General features: G+C 40.2%; 1 protein-coding gene across 1 annotated transcript in view; it reads left to right on the top strand.

The window, feature by feature from the left end:
* Positions 1-2,384: 2,384 nt before the first annotated feature.
* CWC15 (CWC15 spliceosome associated protein homolog) overlaps positions 2,385-16,607 on the top strand; it is a gene marked incomplete in the record, with an annotated part of 16,759 nt that continues 2,536 nt past the window's right edge. Inside the window, 5 exon segments of the mRNA XM_015823857.2 lie at positions 2,385-2,553; positions 5,400-5,576; positions 7,662-7,774; positions 9,519-9,607; positions 11,274-11,384. Of these exon segments, the coding sequence (XP_015679343.1) occupies positions 5,446-5,576; positions 7,662-7,774; positions 9,519-9,607; positions 11,274-11,384 (444 nt within the window).

Here is a 16,607-nt window from a genome sequence, read left to right as displayed (position 1 = left end):
CGATAAAACTTTGTAACACAAAAGGAAAAATAACAAATATAAAATAAAATACAAAATAATGAAAAATATAAATTTTTCACACACACTCTTTTTTTATTTTGGTCCGTCTTAACCCCATGAAGTTTCAAATAGCAAATAGTTCAGCTTGACTTTTAAGCACAACATTAAACCGTGACCACACAAAGTAGCTTTTCTATTACATCAATAGATAGCCAGCTCATAAATAGAAAAGGAGCATGGATTGGTAACATAAGACTCTGAATAACTTAAAGTATTACTTGTACCTTCAAGGACAAGCATATATTATTTATGTATTTATGTATTCATTTTAATTTATTGGCTGCCAACACACACACACACACACACTTTATTTATTTATTTATTTATTTATTTATTTATTTATTAAATTTATATACCGCCCTATCTCCCTTGCGGGACTCAGGGCGGTGAACAGGCGATACTAAAAACCACAATAATAAATAAATAGTTTGTTTTAAAATCGAATTAAATAACAGGCCTGTTCTAAAAACACACCCGTAAAAAAACCCCCCACTGAAACACACTTTGTATATGAAGATATGGATATGGCTTTAAGAATGATATATTATCATTAAATATAGGTAGTCCTTTTTTAGCTACCAGAATTGGAGCAAACAACTCAGTCATTAAGCAAAATGGTTTTTAAGTGAAACCAGGACTGTGCCTAAGGTCTTACTTCAGCTATCATTTCTTTTAGAGACCCGTGAAGGTTATATTTGTGAGGATTGATTATAAAATTACTTTTTCATCATGGTTGAATAAATGAGACAGTTGCTTAAATGAGAATTACCTGTAAGATTCATTTTTGCAATGTATGACTTTCCCCATTAAATCAGTGGTTTTTTTTTCAAACATCTTTTTCAGTCCATTGTGATTTGGGATGTTTTTAAAAATCCTATCTTTACAGTCACAAATGAAGCAACTTTACTTGATATAATAACTATTTTCAGATATTGAAAAGAATCCAAATAATAAACAAAATCCCAACATTTCCACAGGAACAACAGAACCTATATAGGAAGTATATGAGAGGATGTTAATATGCTGACTTTGATAACGTGTCTGCCATTTAAAAAACGATTCAGCTCCAAGAAACAGTGAAAAATACTGACATCTTACAGTACATCTTACTGACATACACATACACACATATACACCTATAAATAATATTTACCTGAAATTCTCTAGGGACCTCTAGTGGCTTAATTCCAGAAAACAATAATATGAGAAAAAAAGACATTTTCTTTTCAACTAGGTGTTGAAGCAAAATTCAAATTATATACTAATAAATCAGGTTATTAACATTCATTTAAAAATTGGGGTGGCATTAGAAAATCCATTTCAGAGAGACACTGAGCCCTGGGTGAAATTATCCCAAACTGAATCTGTTAAATATCTTCCTGCTTCCAATATTAGGATAAATATGAAAATGTCTTCACAAGTTTGCTTCCAAATATAATATAAAAGGGGAAAACATCCATACACATTCAAACATATCTCCAATCTTATAACAATTTGTTTTTAGAAAAAACTATTCCAAAAAATTGAATTGATGGATTACATTAAGCAAGTGTTTTTCTTCGTTTTGGGCTAATATGTTCTATGAATCAAACCAACTTAATAAATCATTGCTAAATAAATCATTGCTAAATAAATGTGATATACCTCCATTCTTACTTAAACTTAGGCTTTTTTTGTGGATTATACCATCAATTTTATTTTCTGAATCTGATTATTGTGGCCAAGAGATCAAACTTGGTCCTTTTATGACTTGTGGACGGAATTCTGGGAGTTGAAGTCCACAGGTCATAAAAGCGCCAAGTTTTAAGAGAAAGTCTTTTAAGAGACAAGAATTATTTGCACATCCTTACACTTCCGGTTCCCAACTGACCATTAGGAGTAGAAAATTAAAGGAAAATGGACAGGAAATGCTCCGCCAATCAGGAGTAGAAGGAACTACCTTCCTGAATTTGGATTAGGAGTAGAAGGAACTGAATTTGGATTAGGAGTAGAAGGAACTACCTTCCTGAATTTGGATTCGACTCTCTTTCGATGTGGGATGAGGTTCCCACATTTTGTTTTCCCATGAAGTTTAAACCAGAAGTAGTATGTTGCTTTTGCTCTAACTTTAAGTCTTTGCTCGCACTTCCGGTCTAAAACTGAACTACAGTACCTTCCTCTTTGCAATGGGGCAGAGAGGATCCGGCTAAGAGCGGCGCAGTTTTGTCCTGCCCCCGAGAAGCCAAACGACCAATCCTGATCGTAGTTTACCGGAAGCTCAAGCGACGGAGCCACTCTAGCTTTCTTTCTTACATAGAAATTCCCCCTTTTGCGCCGTCGAGTTTGTTTCTCTATGATTTCGTGTGCGGTGGATGCTGGCCTGCGGGAGGAATAATGGCGGGGCGGGCCTAGCTGTGCGGCGGTAACCGCGAGCCTTGGGTCGAGCTACATGGTGGATCTCGTACGTGCTTCAGAACCCGGAAGCTGCTCCATTTAAGCCAGTCGTTACAGCAGGTAGAATTAATTACGATATCAATGTGGTGGTAGGGATTTTTTTTTTTACGTGCTACGGCTACAGAGTTTTCAAGCAATCCCAGGTTTGCGCGCAGAATCTATTCAGAATTCATACGACAGTAGGGCTTGATCGAGGATTATTCAGTATGCTCTTTCTCAGTCTCTCCATGCACGATCCGGAGTAACAGTATTGATGTGCCTTACAGGGTCCGTCTAGGTGTCAATCTCTAGCCAGCCTTAATTGAACTTGAAAAGCTGACCAGCTAATACTTGGATGGGAGACCACCAGGAAATCCCAGGGATGGAGAATAGACTTGGGAATTTAAAGAAAAAATCCCAGAAGGCAACACTGGCCAAGTATTGATCTACTCCTGCCTAGGAAACTACATGGATCTGTCTAGGTTTTTGAAGAGGCAAGGTGATCTTTTGAGAGACTGAATTTAGAGTGATTTAAAGGAGTTAATCTAATCGTGTGGATTTGAACTCAACTTGAAAAAGCTTTACCTTACAGGGTTATCATACAGGGGAGAGGTGAGATTAGAACAGGGGTAGGCAACCTTGGCTCTTTTATGACTTGTGGACTTCAACTCCCAGAATTCCTGAGCCAGCCATGCTGGCTCAGGAATTCTGGGAGTTGAAGTCCACGAGTCATAAAAGAGCCAAGGTTGCCTACCCCTGGATTAGAACAATGTTTTCCTCCTCCTCCTCCTCCTCCTGGGGCACTTCCAGTCATGTGGACTTCAACCCCTACAATTCCTTAACTGGCCTGGTCATTGATGAGAATTCTGGGAGCTGAAGTCCATCTCTCGGGAAAGTTGGGAACCGCTGGATTAGAATAAAGAACTTTCTCTCTTGGAGGCTGTTTTGTGATTACCTTTCCACCCCAGTTTACTTGATGCAGCAGATTGCAGTGTCTAAAATAGTGCTGGATAGATTTGTATTGTAATAGTTATAATTAAGAAGGGGGGAGGGTGCGATGGCTTAGCAGTTAAAGAGAGCTGAGCTTGTTAGCTGAAGCTGACAGCTTGGGTTCGAGATCCGAGAGCCACTCGATAGGATGAGCTCCCATCCTTGACGCAGCCTACCCACCTAGCAGTTCGAAAGCATGCAAATGCAAGAAGATAAATACCGGTAAGTACCACTTTGGTGGGAAGGTAACAACATTCTTGCGCCTTTGGCATGTAGGCATGCTGGCCACGTGACCGTGGAAAATGTCTTCAGACAACGCTGGCTCCCTCAGCCCTGGTGTTGGACACGACTGGACAAGGAAACCTTTATCTTTAATTGAGACCGTCTCAATTCTTTGAAACCAAAGTGGTCTGTTTATGATGTCTGTATGTATCTGTGATACAAGGTGCTAATTGTAGTCTAACTTAATTACTGTAATATAAATGTTACAATCAATACCATGTTTTATTAACATAGAGGCAAAGATGAATTGTATTGTGTTTGGTAGCTTTCCAACAATAGATCTATAACATGATAATAGAAACTTGTCAATTCAGTTATTTGCTGCCTTGGTGATAAGATGGGTAGAGAAATGCCTAAATGAATGATAGGTAAGTACTGAAGGAAATCATCTGATATTGCACAAGGGTTGTTGTTGTTGTTAGTTGCGAAGTTGTGTCCGACCCATCGCGACCCCATGGACAATGTTCCTCCAGGCCTTCCTGTCCTCTACCATCTTCTGGAGTCCATTTAAGCTCACGCCTACTGTTTCAGTGACTCCATCCAGCCACCTCATTCTCTGTTGTCCCCTTCTTCTATTGCCCTCCATCTTTCCCAGCATTAGGCTCTTCTCCAGTGAGTCCTTCCTTCTCATTAGGTGGCCAAAGTATTAGGACTGAATGGCATCAAGAAATCCTAAACATAAAACATTTTCTTTGCAACAGATATGTGAAAATATTTATTCTGTATTTTAAAAAATAAACCAGTGATTATTTATTGAATTTGTTTGCCACCCATCTCACCTAAAGACAAGGATAATGATGCCTCATTGCCAGTTGATTGTTGAAACATGCTTTTCTTAATGAAATTGTTTCGCTAGCACGCTGTATGTCTAACTGCTCTAACTATGGAACAAAATAAAAGCTTCTGATAGCAAATAGTTCATATTAGTGTATGTGTTTTTAAGTATGCATTGTTTCATCCGTTGCAAAAGGTAAAGAAAGGTTACAGTGAGATTTATATGCAGATTTACTTTGTAGCCGTTGAAGGCTGAAATGTAGTTTTTTAGCGTAATTTTATTGCATTTAAATCTCACCTACTCTCTGCATCAAAGATAGTGTAGACAAGGTTTTCTTTAATTTTATTTAGTAGCTATCCTGAATGGCCCATGAGAGAAAGGTATAACATCAAATCTATCAGAGACAGGGTACAGAAACTGAATGAAGCGAATATATTTGCAATTCTGACAGAGGCTTTTGATGTAAGAATAAAAATAAGTTGTTCTTGTTTATCATCCTTTACAGTCATTTTTAGGAAATCCTCAAAAGGCTTCCAAAAAATAGAAGTGTATTTCATATTAAAATTACTTTTTGGGTCTGTATCTGCCCACATTTTCCTATTTGAATCCCTGGAAATTAGAAAGAATATTGCGTATTCTTTTTGTGTGTTTTTAAAACGTAGGTATGTCATTAGGGCTTTGGGGATGCTGCAGCAAAATGAAGATACACCTCTACTTAGAATTACCATTTTGTGTTGGCTTCAGCGGCACCAAACTTCTTGAATTCAGTATAGCTTGCTAAGAAATGAAGAGGGGCAACATTGCCCTGCAGCTGTAAGAGAGACTGTTTCCTTGGAATAAGATATATTGACCAAGCTTTGTTTTTGTTTTACTATTGGAGGTTTTAACCTACATCCATGGTGTGAGTTTGATTCCATGCTTTTAAGATGACCACTGCTGCTCGACCAACTTTTGAACCTGCCAGAGGCGGAAGAGGGAAAGGAGAAGGGGACTTAAGTCAGCTCTCCAAGCAGTATTCTAGCAGGGATCTTCCTTCTCATACGAAAATCAAATACAGGTAAAGGCCAAGTTTTTGTTCTGGTAGTGGTGTTGGGAATTGATCCTGGTAGTGGGGCTTTATTTTGCCCGAATAAAGGAATGGCTGCCATTTGTTTTCTTTCTGGAATCTAGCGTATTGTCTGTGCGGTATAGTCATCGTTTGTCCCCGAGACAAATTCCTTGTGTGTCTAAGCACACTTGACCAAATAAAGTATTCTGTTTAAGGTAGACATGTCAACTTCGCGACGTCACATGACGTCGTGTGACGTATCGGAGCTTTTTCTCCATTGCCAGCAATGGGGTGGGCAAGGTTTCGTCGTGATGCGTCTGGCCCACGGGCTGGCAGTTTGACACCCCTGGTTTAAGGGAACACCTGATAACACCTGGAGATTTATGAATTTGTAATCTCCAATGGGTCACCGCTGAGGCCAGCCATAGCTTAATGTAATTGCTTATGTGCTATCAAATGAGTTTTAGTGACCATATTTATCATAAAACGGGGTAATTTGTTCTTCGGTTTTTGGGGACTCCACCAATAAATCAGTAAAACCTAACCAAGGTTTAAATTAACCTTTAATTCAACAGATTATGTGACATCGGATCGGTGTCACTTGTTAACCACCACATAGATTTTTTCCCCATAATGGTCTGTCCTTAATTTGATCCATTAGGTCTTCCAATGGTGCACCATTACCACTAACTGAGATCATGCACGTTGTTGTTGGTCATCCTCTTCATGTAATCACTAGGAGTCAAATTCAGTTTAGGGAGACTTTGCTCCAATTGCAGTCCTAATTGGACTTAACATCAGACTCCCCCCCTTTCCATTATAAAATGTGCAAGGATCATACCGAAGTATATTGAAGTATAGAGCTGGGCTTGTATAAGTTTATAAGTTTTTCAGTTTTGGTACTGAAAAATAGGCTAAATATATATTACACCAAATAACTGACATTTAGCTGACATAAGAAAATAAATAAGGTTTGAAATGAGAATTTCTTTTTCATTGTGTACAAAACAACCTAGTCCATTCTTGCCACATTCTGGTTTTCTTCTAGGTTATTTATTTATTTTTGGCAATTGATACGTTACTTTATTCCAACCCACTCAGAAGCGCCCCAATAGAAGAAAAGTGAGCAACAGGAACAAACAAAACACAGCCAAGGAAAAACACAATATCACAACAATGCCACTATGCGGAGGGCGCAAACTTCATGTCTCCAAATGCTCTGTCAAAGAATCACATTTTCACAACCCTATGGAAACTCATCAGTTAGATAATAGTTCATTAATTTAGGGGCAAAATGTTCCCCCAAAGGGGAAGGCCAACATTGCAATAAACTAACTAGAGGCTCCCTGGAATAGAACTTAAGGCAGAGGTCCCCAACCTTTTAGGCACCAGGGACCGGTTACGTCGAGAGAGGTTTTTCCGTGGACCGGAGGGGGTGCGGTTTTGTGTGCTGCCTGCATCCTGCAGATGGGGCTTTGCTTGTTTGTGTGGACCAGTTGCTGGCATGCCATGGCCCAGTACTGGTCCATGGACCGGGGGTTGGGGACCCCTGCCTTAAGGGACAAGATGCTCAGCAGGTTTTCTTTCTCCGATCTTACTGGATGGCAGATCCATTTTGGAGGGGCTGATCTTGAAGATACCAAGGCCCCGAGCTATGTCGGATGTTAAAGATAACAACTAATCCCTTGGAAGAGGACTGACAACCAGTGAAATCCCTAGAGTAGTAAGGTTACCTGAGCAAATTTAGATGCATTACATGGGTAGCTAGGTGTTGAATTGGGTGATATTTCCAAATGGTCTTCATAGGAGCCTCACTTAGACCACATTTCAACAGTGGACGTGAGGAAGAAGTGATACAGGCATTCTGGAATGGTTTATTAATTTCAGAAGATGTTTTCTGGTATTCCAGAGGTGTTCTGGCCACAAAGTCAACTTCTGAAAGATGCCCTCATGGAAACATACTGTTTAAGAAACTTTCCGAAAGCAGATCGTGCTGCTGTGGACTTCCCCCTTTCTTATTTCATTTTCTTGTCCGCTGTGCTGCAGCGGCTTCGTTTTCTTGACTCATGTTCTTAAATGTGCTGTTTCTTTCAGGCAGACCACTCAGGATGCCCCCGAAGAGGTGCGCAACCGCGACTTCAGGAGAGACTTGGAGGAGAGGGAGAGAGTTGCAGTGAGAGAGAAGAACCGAGACAGGCCAGCCCGAGGTTGGTGCCACCATCCTGGCAAAGAGGTTTTGTGTGGTTGATCAGCCTCTGTGGAGATCGCCGTGGATCAAGTGCAGGCCCAGGAAGTTCAAAAAGGGCTCACTAAAGTACATTTTGACAATATTGTACGGGGTGGTAATTTTGTAAGAAATAAATACAATTGATAAATACAAAACCTCTCCCAGATGCTAGAGCAGGGCAGCAATCAATAGCACATTACAGATAATCCCCATTTAGCTTCCACAATAGACACTGGCAGCTTGGCTGCTAAGAGACATTGTTGCGAAGTGGAAAAATCACTCGGCCATGCCTAGGCTTACAATTTTACCTCAGCTTTCCTTTTTTTTCTTCATGCTTTGGAATGCTCCCCCTGGCAATGGGATAATTAGCAAGAATGGAATTAATGTTTGTATTATTCATTGGAGAGGAAGGGATTACAAGAAAGTAAGCAAGCAAATAATGAAGAAGGCACATTGAAAAGAAAGCTGTGATGCCAGTTGTGAGCCTAGCACACTCCCAGCTCCCTAAAGTGATTAAAGTTTTGTCAGTTACAGGCAGCAACTGCAAGCCACTCGTTAAGATTGCAGACCTCAGCTTTTTAACTCGAATTTTAACTTTTGAGGGAAGTGCTGAGCTGTGGAGAAAAGCAGTGTGTTCAGGAAATTTCTTCACTCTACAGGGTGTGGTGAGGAGAAAAAAATGGATCAGGCACAGGACACTGTGTGATAACTGATTGAAATGATGAACACACACCTGAGGTGCTGCAGAGGTCATAAATGTGGCCATTAGTCACAAAGTTACTTTTTTTTATACCTGTTGCAACTCTGAATGGTTGCTGCCTGAGGCAGCAGCTAAGCAAGGTCTTCTAGTATTGTAAATATATTACAGAGAGAATGTGAACAGCAAAAAGTGTTATAAATTGAACAAATAAGAGATGAATAAAAATTCTAGAAGGAAATGTATTAGCAGTAAATACTGTGGAGCAGGGGAGGAAGGTTGTTGTAAAGAAATAGCAATACACATAGTCCTTGACTTGCAGGCTCAATTGAGCCCAAAATTTCCGTTGCTAAGTGAAACATTTGTTGAGTTTTGTGCCCATTTTACAACCTTTCTTGCCACAGTTTTTAAGTGGATCACCGCAGTTGTTAAGTTAGTAACATGTTAAGTGAATCTGGCTTCCCCACTCACTTTGCTTGTCAGAAGGTCACAAAAGGTGATCACATGACCCCAGGACACTGCAAAGGTCCTAAGCATGAGTGAGTTGCCAACCATCTGAATTGTGATCCCATGACCATGGGAATGCTGCAGTGGTTGTAAATGTGAAAAATGGCCATAAATCACTTTTTTCAATGATGATGTAATTTTGAACGGTGGCTAAATGAATTGTAAGTCGTGGACTACCTGTATTGAAGGACTTTTTAAATATTTGGGAATGGTTTTGAAAGGCAAAATTGCTTAACAACCTGTCACTATGGATAAAAAGGTATATATATTGCCTTTACTCTAAGGAGTGTTTACAGACTTACAAGCAAAAATCACTTGAGATTTTTAGCACCTTCCTCTACCTCTTTTTCCCCCAGTTAGAGAAGCAGTAATACAACTCTATTAGAATTTAGATACACTGAAATATTGGTGTGAACTGGTAACATTTTTTTTTTTACATATCAGCTTTCATTTTCGTATTCACTTTTCTTTCATTGCTATTGGTCACAAGTTTGTTTTGCTGGCTCTGTTTCTTTCCCAGAACACACCACTTCCTCTTCGATCTCCAAGAAACCTCGACTCGATCAGATCCCTGCAGCTAACCTGGATGCAGATGATCCTTTGACAGATGTACGTATTTCAAACAGTTTGGGTACCCGGTGGTTCTCTTCTGTGTGGTCCATCTTGATCCACGCCTAGCTCGTCTCCTGTGACGGTTAGCGCAGTCCAGGTCAGATAAGGATTAAGATCATCACTTCTGTCCTGCTAATTTTTTAAAGTCAAGATTGAATCTGTTGCATACATGGCATCCACTCTGCTGCCACTAAATTGTGAGAAAGGAAGGGGCAGATTCAGTGGACCTCGAGTTTTTAGAATTGAGCGCGAGGCACAGGGTTTTCTTCGAAATCAAAATAAATTATCCTAAACACGGCCACTGTAATTTACAAAATGGGGTGCTCTTTCCTTAAACTGGATTGATATAGTAGAGTATGACATATGAGCTTCCTGATATTAAAAGATAAATTTTTGAATGGTTGGAAAGGGAATCTTTACAGGTATTGCAAACCATAAAGCTCTTCCTTCTTAAATTTGGGGAATCTTAAAACATCCCTCTAGTTGCCAAATCTTTTTTTACTAATAAGCACTTTTGAAATTCTGAGAATATTTATTTATATCCCGCCTTTGTTGTTTTTATAAACAAATCAAGGCGGTGAACATATCTAATATTCCTTCCTCCTATTTTCCGCACAACAGCCCTGTGAGGTGGGTTGGGCTGAGAGCCAATGACTGGCCCAATGTCACCCAGCCAGCTTTCATGTTAAACGTACTCTCCCAAAACATGGGTGGGTGTGGCCAGTCACTAAATACCCGTTTATTGGAGAGCAAAACTCCTGGCAATCTTTATAATACTCCACAATTCTCTTCATAGTCTCAGCTTCTGGTTTTTTTCCACACACATGACAAAGCACTAGGGTTTGACTCCCATCATTTTTATTTCCTAAAATGTTTTTTTTCCTGCATTTTTAATGCAGAACCATTGAAATTGTTTGAAGTTAACACGTTGCAGTGTGCTAGCTTCTATGTATTTTTGTTTCAATTAAAACAATCGAATAATAATATAAAATCAGATAGAGTGTAGATCCTGGCAGCACCAGGGTAGTGTGTCATGGGATTATTAGAGATCCAGGCTTTAGGATTAAATAATATATGTTGCGATTGAACCTAATAAGATTGATAGAGAGCTAATTGAAAATATAGTAACTTAAAAATAGTTGCATACATGGTTTTTCCCCCCACAAAAATATGTTTCACTTGAAAATATTGATGTTCAGTTCGGAAGCCTCAGAAATAGAAATCTTTGGCGAGTTATGATTTCTGTGGTAAAAAATTTAAACTGTAACGTGCTTGCTTGATTGGAAAACTGGAAATTGCAAATTGAATAAACTTACAGATTTTTCATCAGTACAAGTTTGATTAGTTGCTTGATAAATGCATTATATGTGCATGTTTTATTATATGACATAGGGAACTGGAATTAAGCGTTTTACGCCAGTAGGAGGCTAGTGTGCATTTCAGAAATAAATTGGAAAAGATGCGTCAGCACAAGTGAAGCACCTGTCTGCTTTTAAAGCAGCTGCATCTTGGAAGCAGCAGGACTAATTTGATCAACGGCTAGACAACTGCCGTGTTTGGGTCTCTGTGCAGTCCAGAGTTTCTCTTTGGAGTGGAATCTGAAACACTGCACACTCCTCTCGGGTATAAAATGAACAGTCTGCTGATTTTACCGCATCTGTAGGAGGAAGAGGAGGAGGAAGATTACGACGAAGAGAGCGATGATGATACAGCTGCTCTGTTGGCTGAGCTAGAGAAGATAAAAAAGGAACGAGCCGAAGAGCAAGCCCGAAAGGTAAATACTTAATTTAAGTTTGCTGATTCAGTGGCAAAATGAAGACGGGTAGTGGATCAATATCTTCTTGGGCTACCATTATTTATTGAAAATGATTCTTTTTTCATTTGGGGAGAAATTATTTCATACCTCTGCTCCCGAAATTGCATTTGATTGATAGGTAATGTTATCCATTCAATCGTGTCCTACTCTTGGCGATTCTATGGGCCAGGTCTGTCCACCTCTTCCGACCTTGCCCTTGTTGTTAGTTGCGAACTCGTGTCCGATCCATCGCGACCCCATGGACAACGTTCCTCCAGGCCTTCCTGTCCTCTGCCATCTTCTGGAGTCCATTTAAGCTCACGCCTACTGCTTCAGTGACTCCATCCAGCCACCTCATTCTCTGTCGTCCCCTTCTTCTATTGCCCTCAATCTTTCCCAGCATCAGACTCTTCTCCAGTGAGTCCTTCCTTCTCATTAGGTGGCCAAAGTACTTGAGTTTCAACTTCAGGATCTGGCCTTCTAAGGAGCAGTCGGGGTTGATCTCCTCTAGGACTGACCAGTTTGATCACCCTGCAGTCCAGGGGACTCGCCGGAGTCTTCTCCAGCACCATAGTTCAAAGGCCTCAATTCTTTGGCGCTCAGCCTTTCTTATGGTCCAACTTTCACAGCCATACATTGCAACTGGGAAAACCTTGTCCTAGTTCTTTGATTTTTTTTCTAATGCTCTGGCTGGTGTCAACTTTGATGGTGTGCATTTGACTAGCCAGGCACATTTAGGTTCTATGAAATGGAAAATGTATGGAGATATGGCATGATAAACACCAGCTATCCTCTACCCTTATTTTCCTCTCAAAAACCCTTTTCACCTAACAGCTGTGAATCATTCTTCCAAGCCACTCATTGCCAAGTGTTTAGAAACGGAATAACTCTTCAGTTTCCCTTGTGAGATGCTGGTGGAAAAAGATGCTTATTGAAATAAAATCTAGCCAAAGCATATTTTATGGTTGTGAAACTTGCTAGGAGGGAGTGAGGTCTAATAAAAGCAGTTTGCTACAAAGAATAGAGAGCCGGCAGTTCACCAAGGAGGAGAGAATTGTTTGGCCTCTGATATAAGTAAACAGTTATAATCATTTCTTGGTAATCCAGACATCTCAACAATTTGAGTTTTGTCCACTACATCCAGGAAAACCTATCCAATTGCATATACAGTAAGCTATGAATGTGCAAAACTTTCAATTCAGAATGATTTGAATTTGGAACATTTTTCCGTTCCCAGATACGATTATTATTTCTAGAAATACATTTAAATACCACTAGAGGCTGCTAGAAACTGTACAGTGTAAAGTTTTCAGTCAGGCACCTTCCAGATGGACTGAATAGCAGTTTCTATCTTGTCCAGCCAGCAGGGCCAAAAAAGGGTTGGGAATAGGACTCTAATGGCACCATGGTGGGAAACAAGGGTCTGTAGCTTGCTTATAGTACAGGAATAGTTTATTTGGATATTCCCAGAAATGTGCCATTTTTTTCCCCTTCCAAAATGTACCAATTATCCGTTTTGTGGTGGTATTTTTCTGGATCCCACCTGAAATCTTTCCCAGGATATCATGAAGTACTTTCAGAAGGACTCAGTTTGGTCCTCAGAACTGTTGGGAATGTTCCTTCTAGTGAGCGTTCCAGGGAATTATCAAAATATTCTATTGCTCGATCATTGAATGTTGTATATAATCTCTTATTACGAGGGACGTGCAGTGCTTCGGGTTTGAATCTAAAAAGATACTTTGAAGCATTTGGGAGTACCCCTCTGTCCCTCTTTAAAGCAGCCGCATCATTTTATCTACCAAAGCACAGCTTTGTGATTCTGGGAGAGGATTAAATTGCAAGCAAGACTCCTTGCTTCTGGGCCATGGTGCACCAAAGCACTTCTTTTTTTTGAATCAAATATAAAGCATCACACAGCTTCAATTGTTATCATTTGCTATGCTTCTTTGGTTACTCCTTTGAATTTACAAAACTGCTTATCCTGCATTGGATCGCTGGTTTACCAAGTACAGTCATCTTTGCTCTGATTGGCAGCTGTTCTCTAAGCTACCGAGCAACAGTCTTCCCACCTCGCCTCCCCTGCACAATTTTGCAGTCTGAATTTTTTTTTTTCTGTGGCTGGTTTAACCCCGTTATGTTCCTGTATCAAAGCCATGTGATTTCCTGCTGAGCGTCAGCATTTCTGGAATGTTATGCTTGTCCTGAATGCTGTTTATGCCTTACATCTGGGGTAACTAATATGCCTGTCTGGGAAATGACAGGGATGAATACATGTAGTTCATGCCTGTTTAAAATTTTGATCGTGTAGAAATTGAGTTTACCTTTTAGCCAGAAAGCGATGCAAGGCAAAATTATACTGAATAACAGTAAAGGATCAGATTTAAGTTTAAATGACCTTCGTCGTAATGGCTTCTATTTGTAGTTGTTCATAAGGTAATATTTATGGAGTGGGTCAAATAGAATAGTCCCATTTAGATGAAGTGAGCATAGGAATAAGATTAAACATTTTAACGACTACATAAATACATTAGTTACTTAATTGAAGAATGCATATTGGTCTGTTTAAGTTCTTATCCGGTTTTTATCATGCAAAGGGTTTTTATATGTCTCTTCTCACAAATCTTGTAGCGCACTGAGAAAAACTTGAGATCTGGATTTCCCACATCCTGAATTTAGCTATTACATTTTTAACTAGTGTGATTGTCTATTTATCTTAACATTTTTGCTTGTTTGATATGCCTCCAATCTCTAGATTACAGTCTATTTGTGGAGGATACAAGCAGTTTAATCTTTTACCACCTGGCCCAGACTAAATCAGTTGGTATTCGCTCTCCAATTTCATCCAAAGGATAAGCACTCCAACCATTTTTGCTCCAAGCAAACAAAGGTTAAAAGTTGAATCTGTCACTCAGGAACCGAAGTTTCAAATTCCCTGCCATGATTCCCCTTGCAATTTTTATTGTATGCGTGCTGAAAATGAGCATAGTTTAGTCTGGTTTGCTATGGGTGACAATTTTGGGGTGGTTTAAAATAATTTTTATCATTACCGTATGCATATTTGGGATTTATCAATAGCATTACAGTTTGGGCAATTGTGTAAATTACTTCTTGAAAAATCAGATTTCCACTCCATTCTGCACTGGGCAGACACACCACTGCAAGGACTCTTAACATTTTAGGAAGGATTCTGACACACTGGACTAGGTTCCGAGAAGGACAAGAATGATAATCAGGAGATTAGAAACTAAGGCCTGGGAACAAAGATTAAATGAGTTAGCAGTATTGAGCCTTGAGAAAAGATAAGGGTGAGGATACGACAGCAGACTTCAAGTTCTTAAAGAGTCTGTTAAGTAGAAGGCAGCCAAGAATCCTTCTGTGTCATCCTAGAACAGTGGTTCTCAACCTGTGGGTCGGGACCCCATTTGGGGTCGATCGACCATTTCATGGGGGCCGCCAAGCAAGACTGTCTGCCATTTTTCCCCCTTTTCCGGTGGGTGCCTTACCTCCCTTGGGCTGGGCCAGCTGGTGGTCGGCCTGCTCCGTCTCTGCCGCTTGCCAGCTATGCCTCGGCCAGCGCAGGGGGCGGAACCACGCATGTGCGGCGCTCCCGGGCAGGGAAAGTCCTCAACTTATGACCGGTTGGGTAGTCCTCGACTTATGACCGGTTTAGTCCTCGACTTATGACCGGTTTAGTCCTCGACTTACGACTGGTTTAGTCCTCGACTTACGACCGGTTGGGGTCGCGGCATTAAAAAGGTTGAGAACCACTGTCCTAGAAAGCCAGACAGAGAATGATGGTTTTAAGATACTGCAAAATGAATCCAGTTGACTATTAGGAAAAAAAGGTTTTATCTCTTACTAGCTGTACCCAGCCACACGTTGCTGTGGCTCAGTCTGGTAAAAGCGTGTGTTGCTTTTACGTCCAACAGATGGCGCTGTTTTTCAAAAAAAGCATGTTTTTACCTGTCACAGGTGTGACATCTATATAATATAGGTATATAAAAACACGCGCGTATTCGAATGCAATGTTGTGTCAAAATTTCAAAGCAATCGGTGAAGAACTTTCGGAGATTTAAGATTTTGAACAAATGAACATTTAAATTTTTATTTATATATATATAGAGATGGATGGGCTCCCCTCAGCTGGTTGCATTTAATAAAGGCTGCACAGATAGTCCTTGACTTACAACCGATTACTTAACGATTGCACGAAGTTACCTTCCCCGGGTACTTATGACCTGGTTCTGAAGTTGTGACACATACCCTCACAGTCACATGACAGCATTTATGTCTATTTTGGGCAAAAAATAATAATATGATTTTGATCATGATGACTGCTTAACTACTGCTGCAAAAAAACTTGTAAAACAGATCTGGTCATATGGACGCCTGCTTTACAACTGTAACGACTGAAGACCATCATGAGCGGAGTCCATTAAGGTTTTAAGTTGAGGACTACCAATAATTTAGATTTTCCTGCTGGGTAGATAGTTAGTCTTAATAGCCTCTTCCAACTTCCAGGTTTCTATGGTTTTGAGCCCAACTGAGTTGCACAAACTAGGTTACTGAAAGTCTGTGGAGATTCTCAAGTCATCCAGGTCATGGTTGTTCCAAACGTGCTTTTTCAGGAAGCAACAGATTTTCTTGTTTTCTTGTTTTTCTTTGAAGACCTTTCACTTCTCATCCAAGAAGCTTCTTCAGCTCTAACTAGATGGTGGTGAATGGAAGGATTTATACTCCTTGCAGACAGCTGGTCATTTGCATTCTTGTAGACAGTCGTTGAGGCCACTTGGAGGTTTATCTGTGTCCTCAGGGTCACCTGAGTAGTCCAAATGGTTCCTGTAATCTGCAGTATTTTTCTGGAAATCCGGTCATACTCCCACACCGTTCGAAGGGTGTTCATCCCAAACTGCATGGCTAAAAGTCTATGGAGATTCTGTCATCCAGGTCATGGTGGTCCCAAAGGTGCTTTTCCAGGAGGCAACTTGACTTTCTTGTTTTTTTCTTTGAAGGCGTTTCGCTTCTCATCCAAGAAGCTTCTTCAGTTCTGACTGGATGGTGGGGAATGGAAGGATTTATATTCCTTGTAGACAGCCGGTCATTTGCATCCTTTAGGTTACTGAAGCAGCTTATTCTGTCTGTTGTATTTTGAATTATTATCCAGGGTTAATGTCTAGTGTTAGGCCAGGATTATTTGTGGCA

The sequence above is a fragment of the Protobothrops mucrosquamatus genome, unplaced genomic scaffold (genome assembly GCF_001527695.2).
Source record: "Protobothrops mucrosquamatus isolate PMUCROS unplaced genomic scaffold, P.Mucros_1.0 scaffold_181, whole genome shotgun sequence".
Lineage (NCBI taxonomy): Eukaryota > Metazoa > Chordata > Lepidosauria > Squamata > Viperidae > Protobothrops > Protobothrops mucrosquamatus.
The sequence above is the reverse complement of the archived record's forward strand: the minus strand, read 5'-3'. Positions and strand labels throughout refer to the sequence as shown.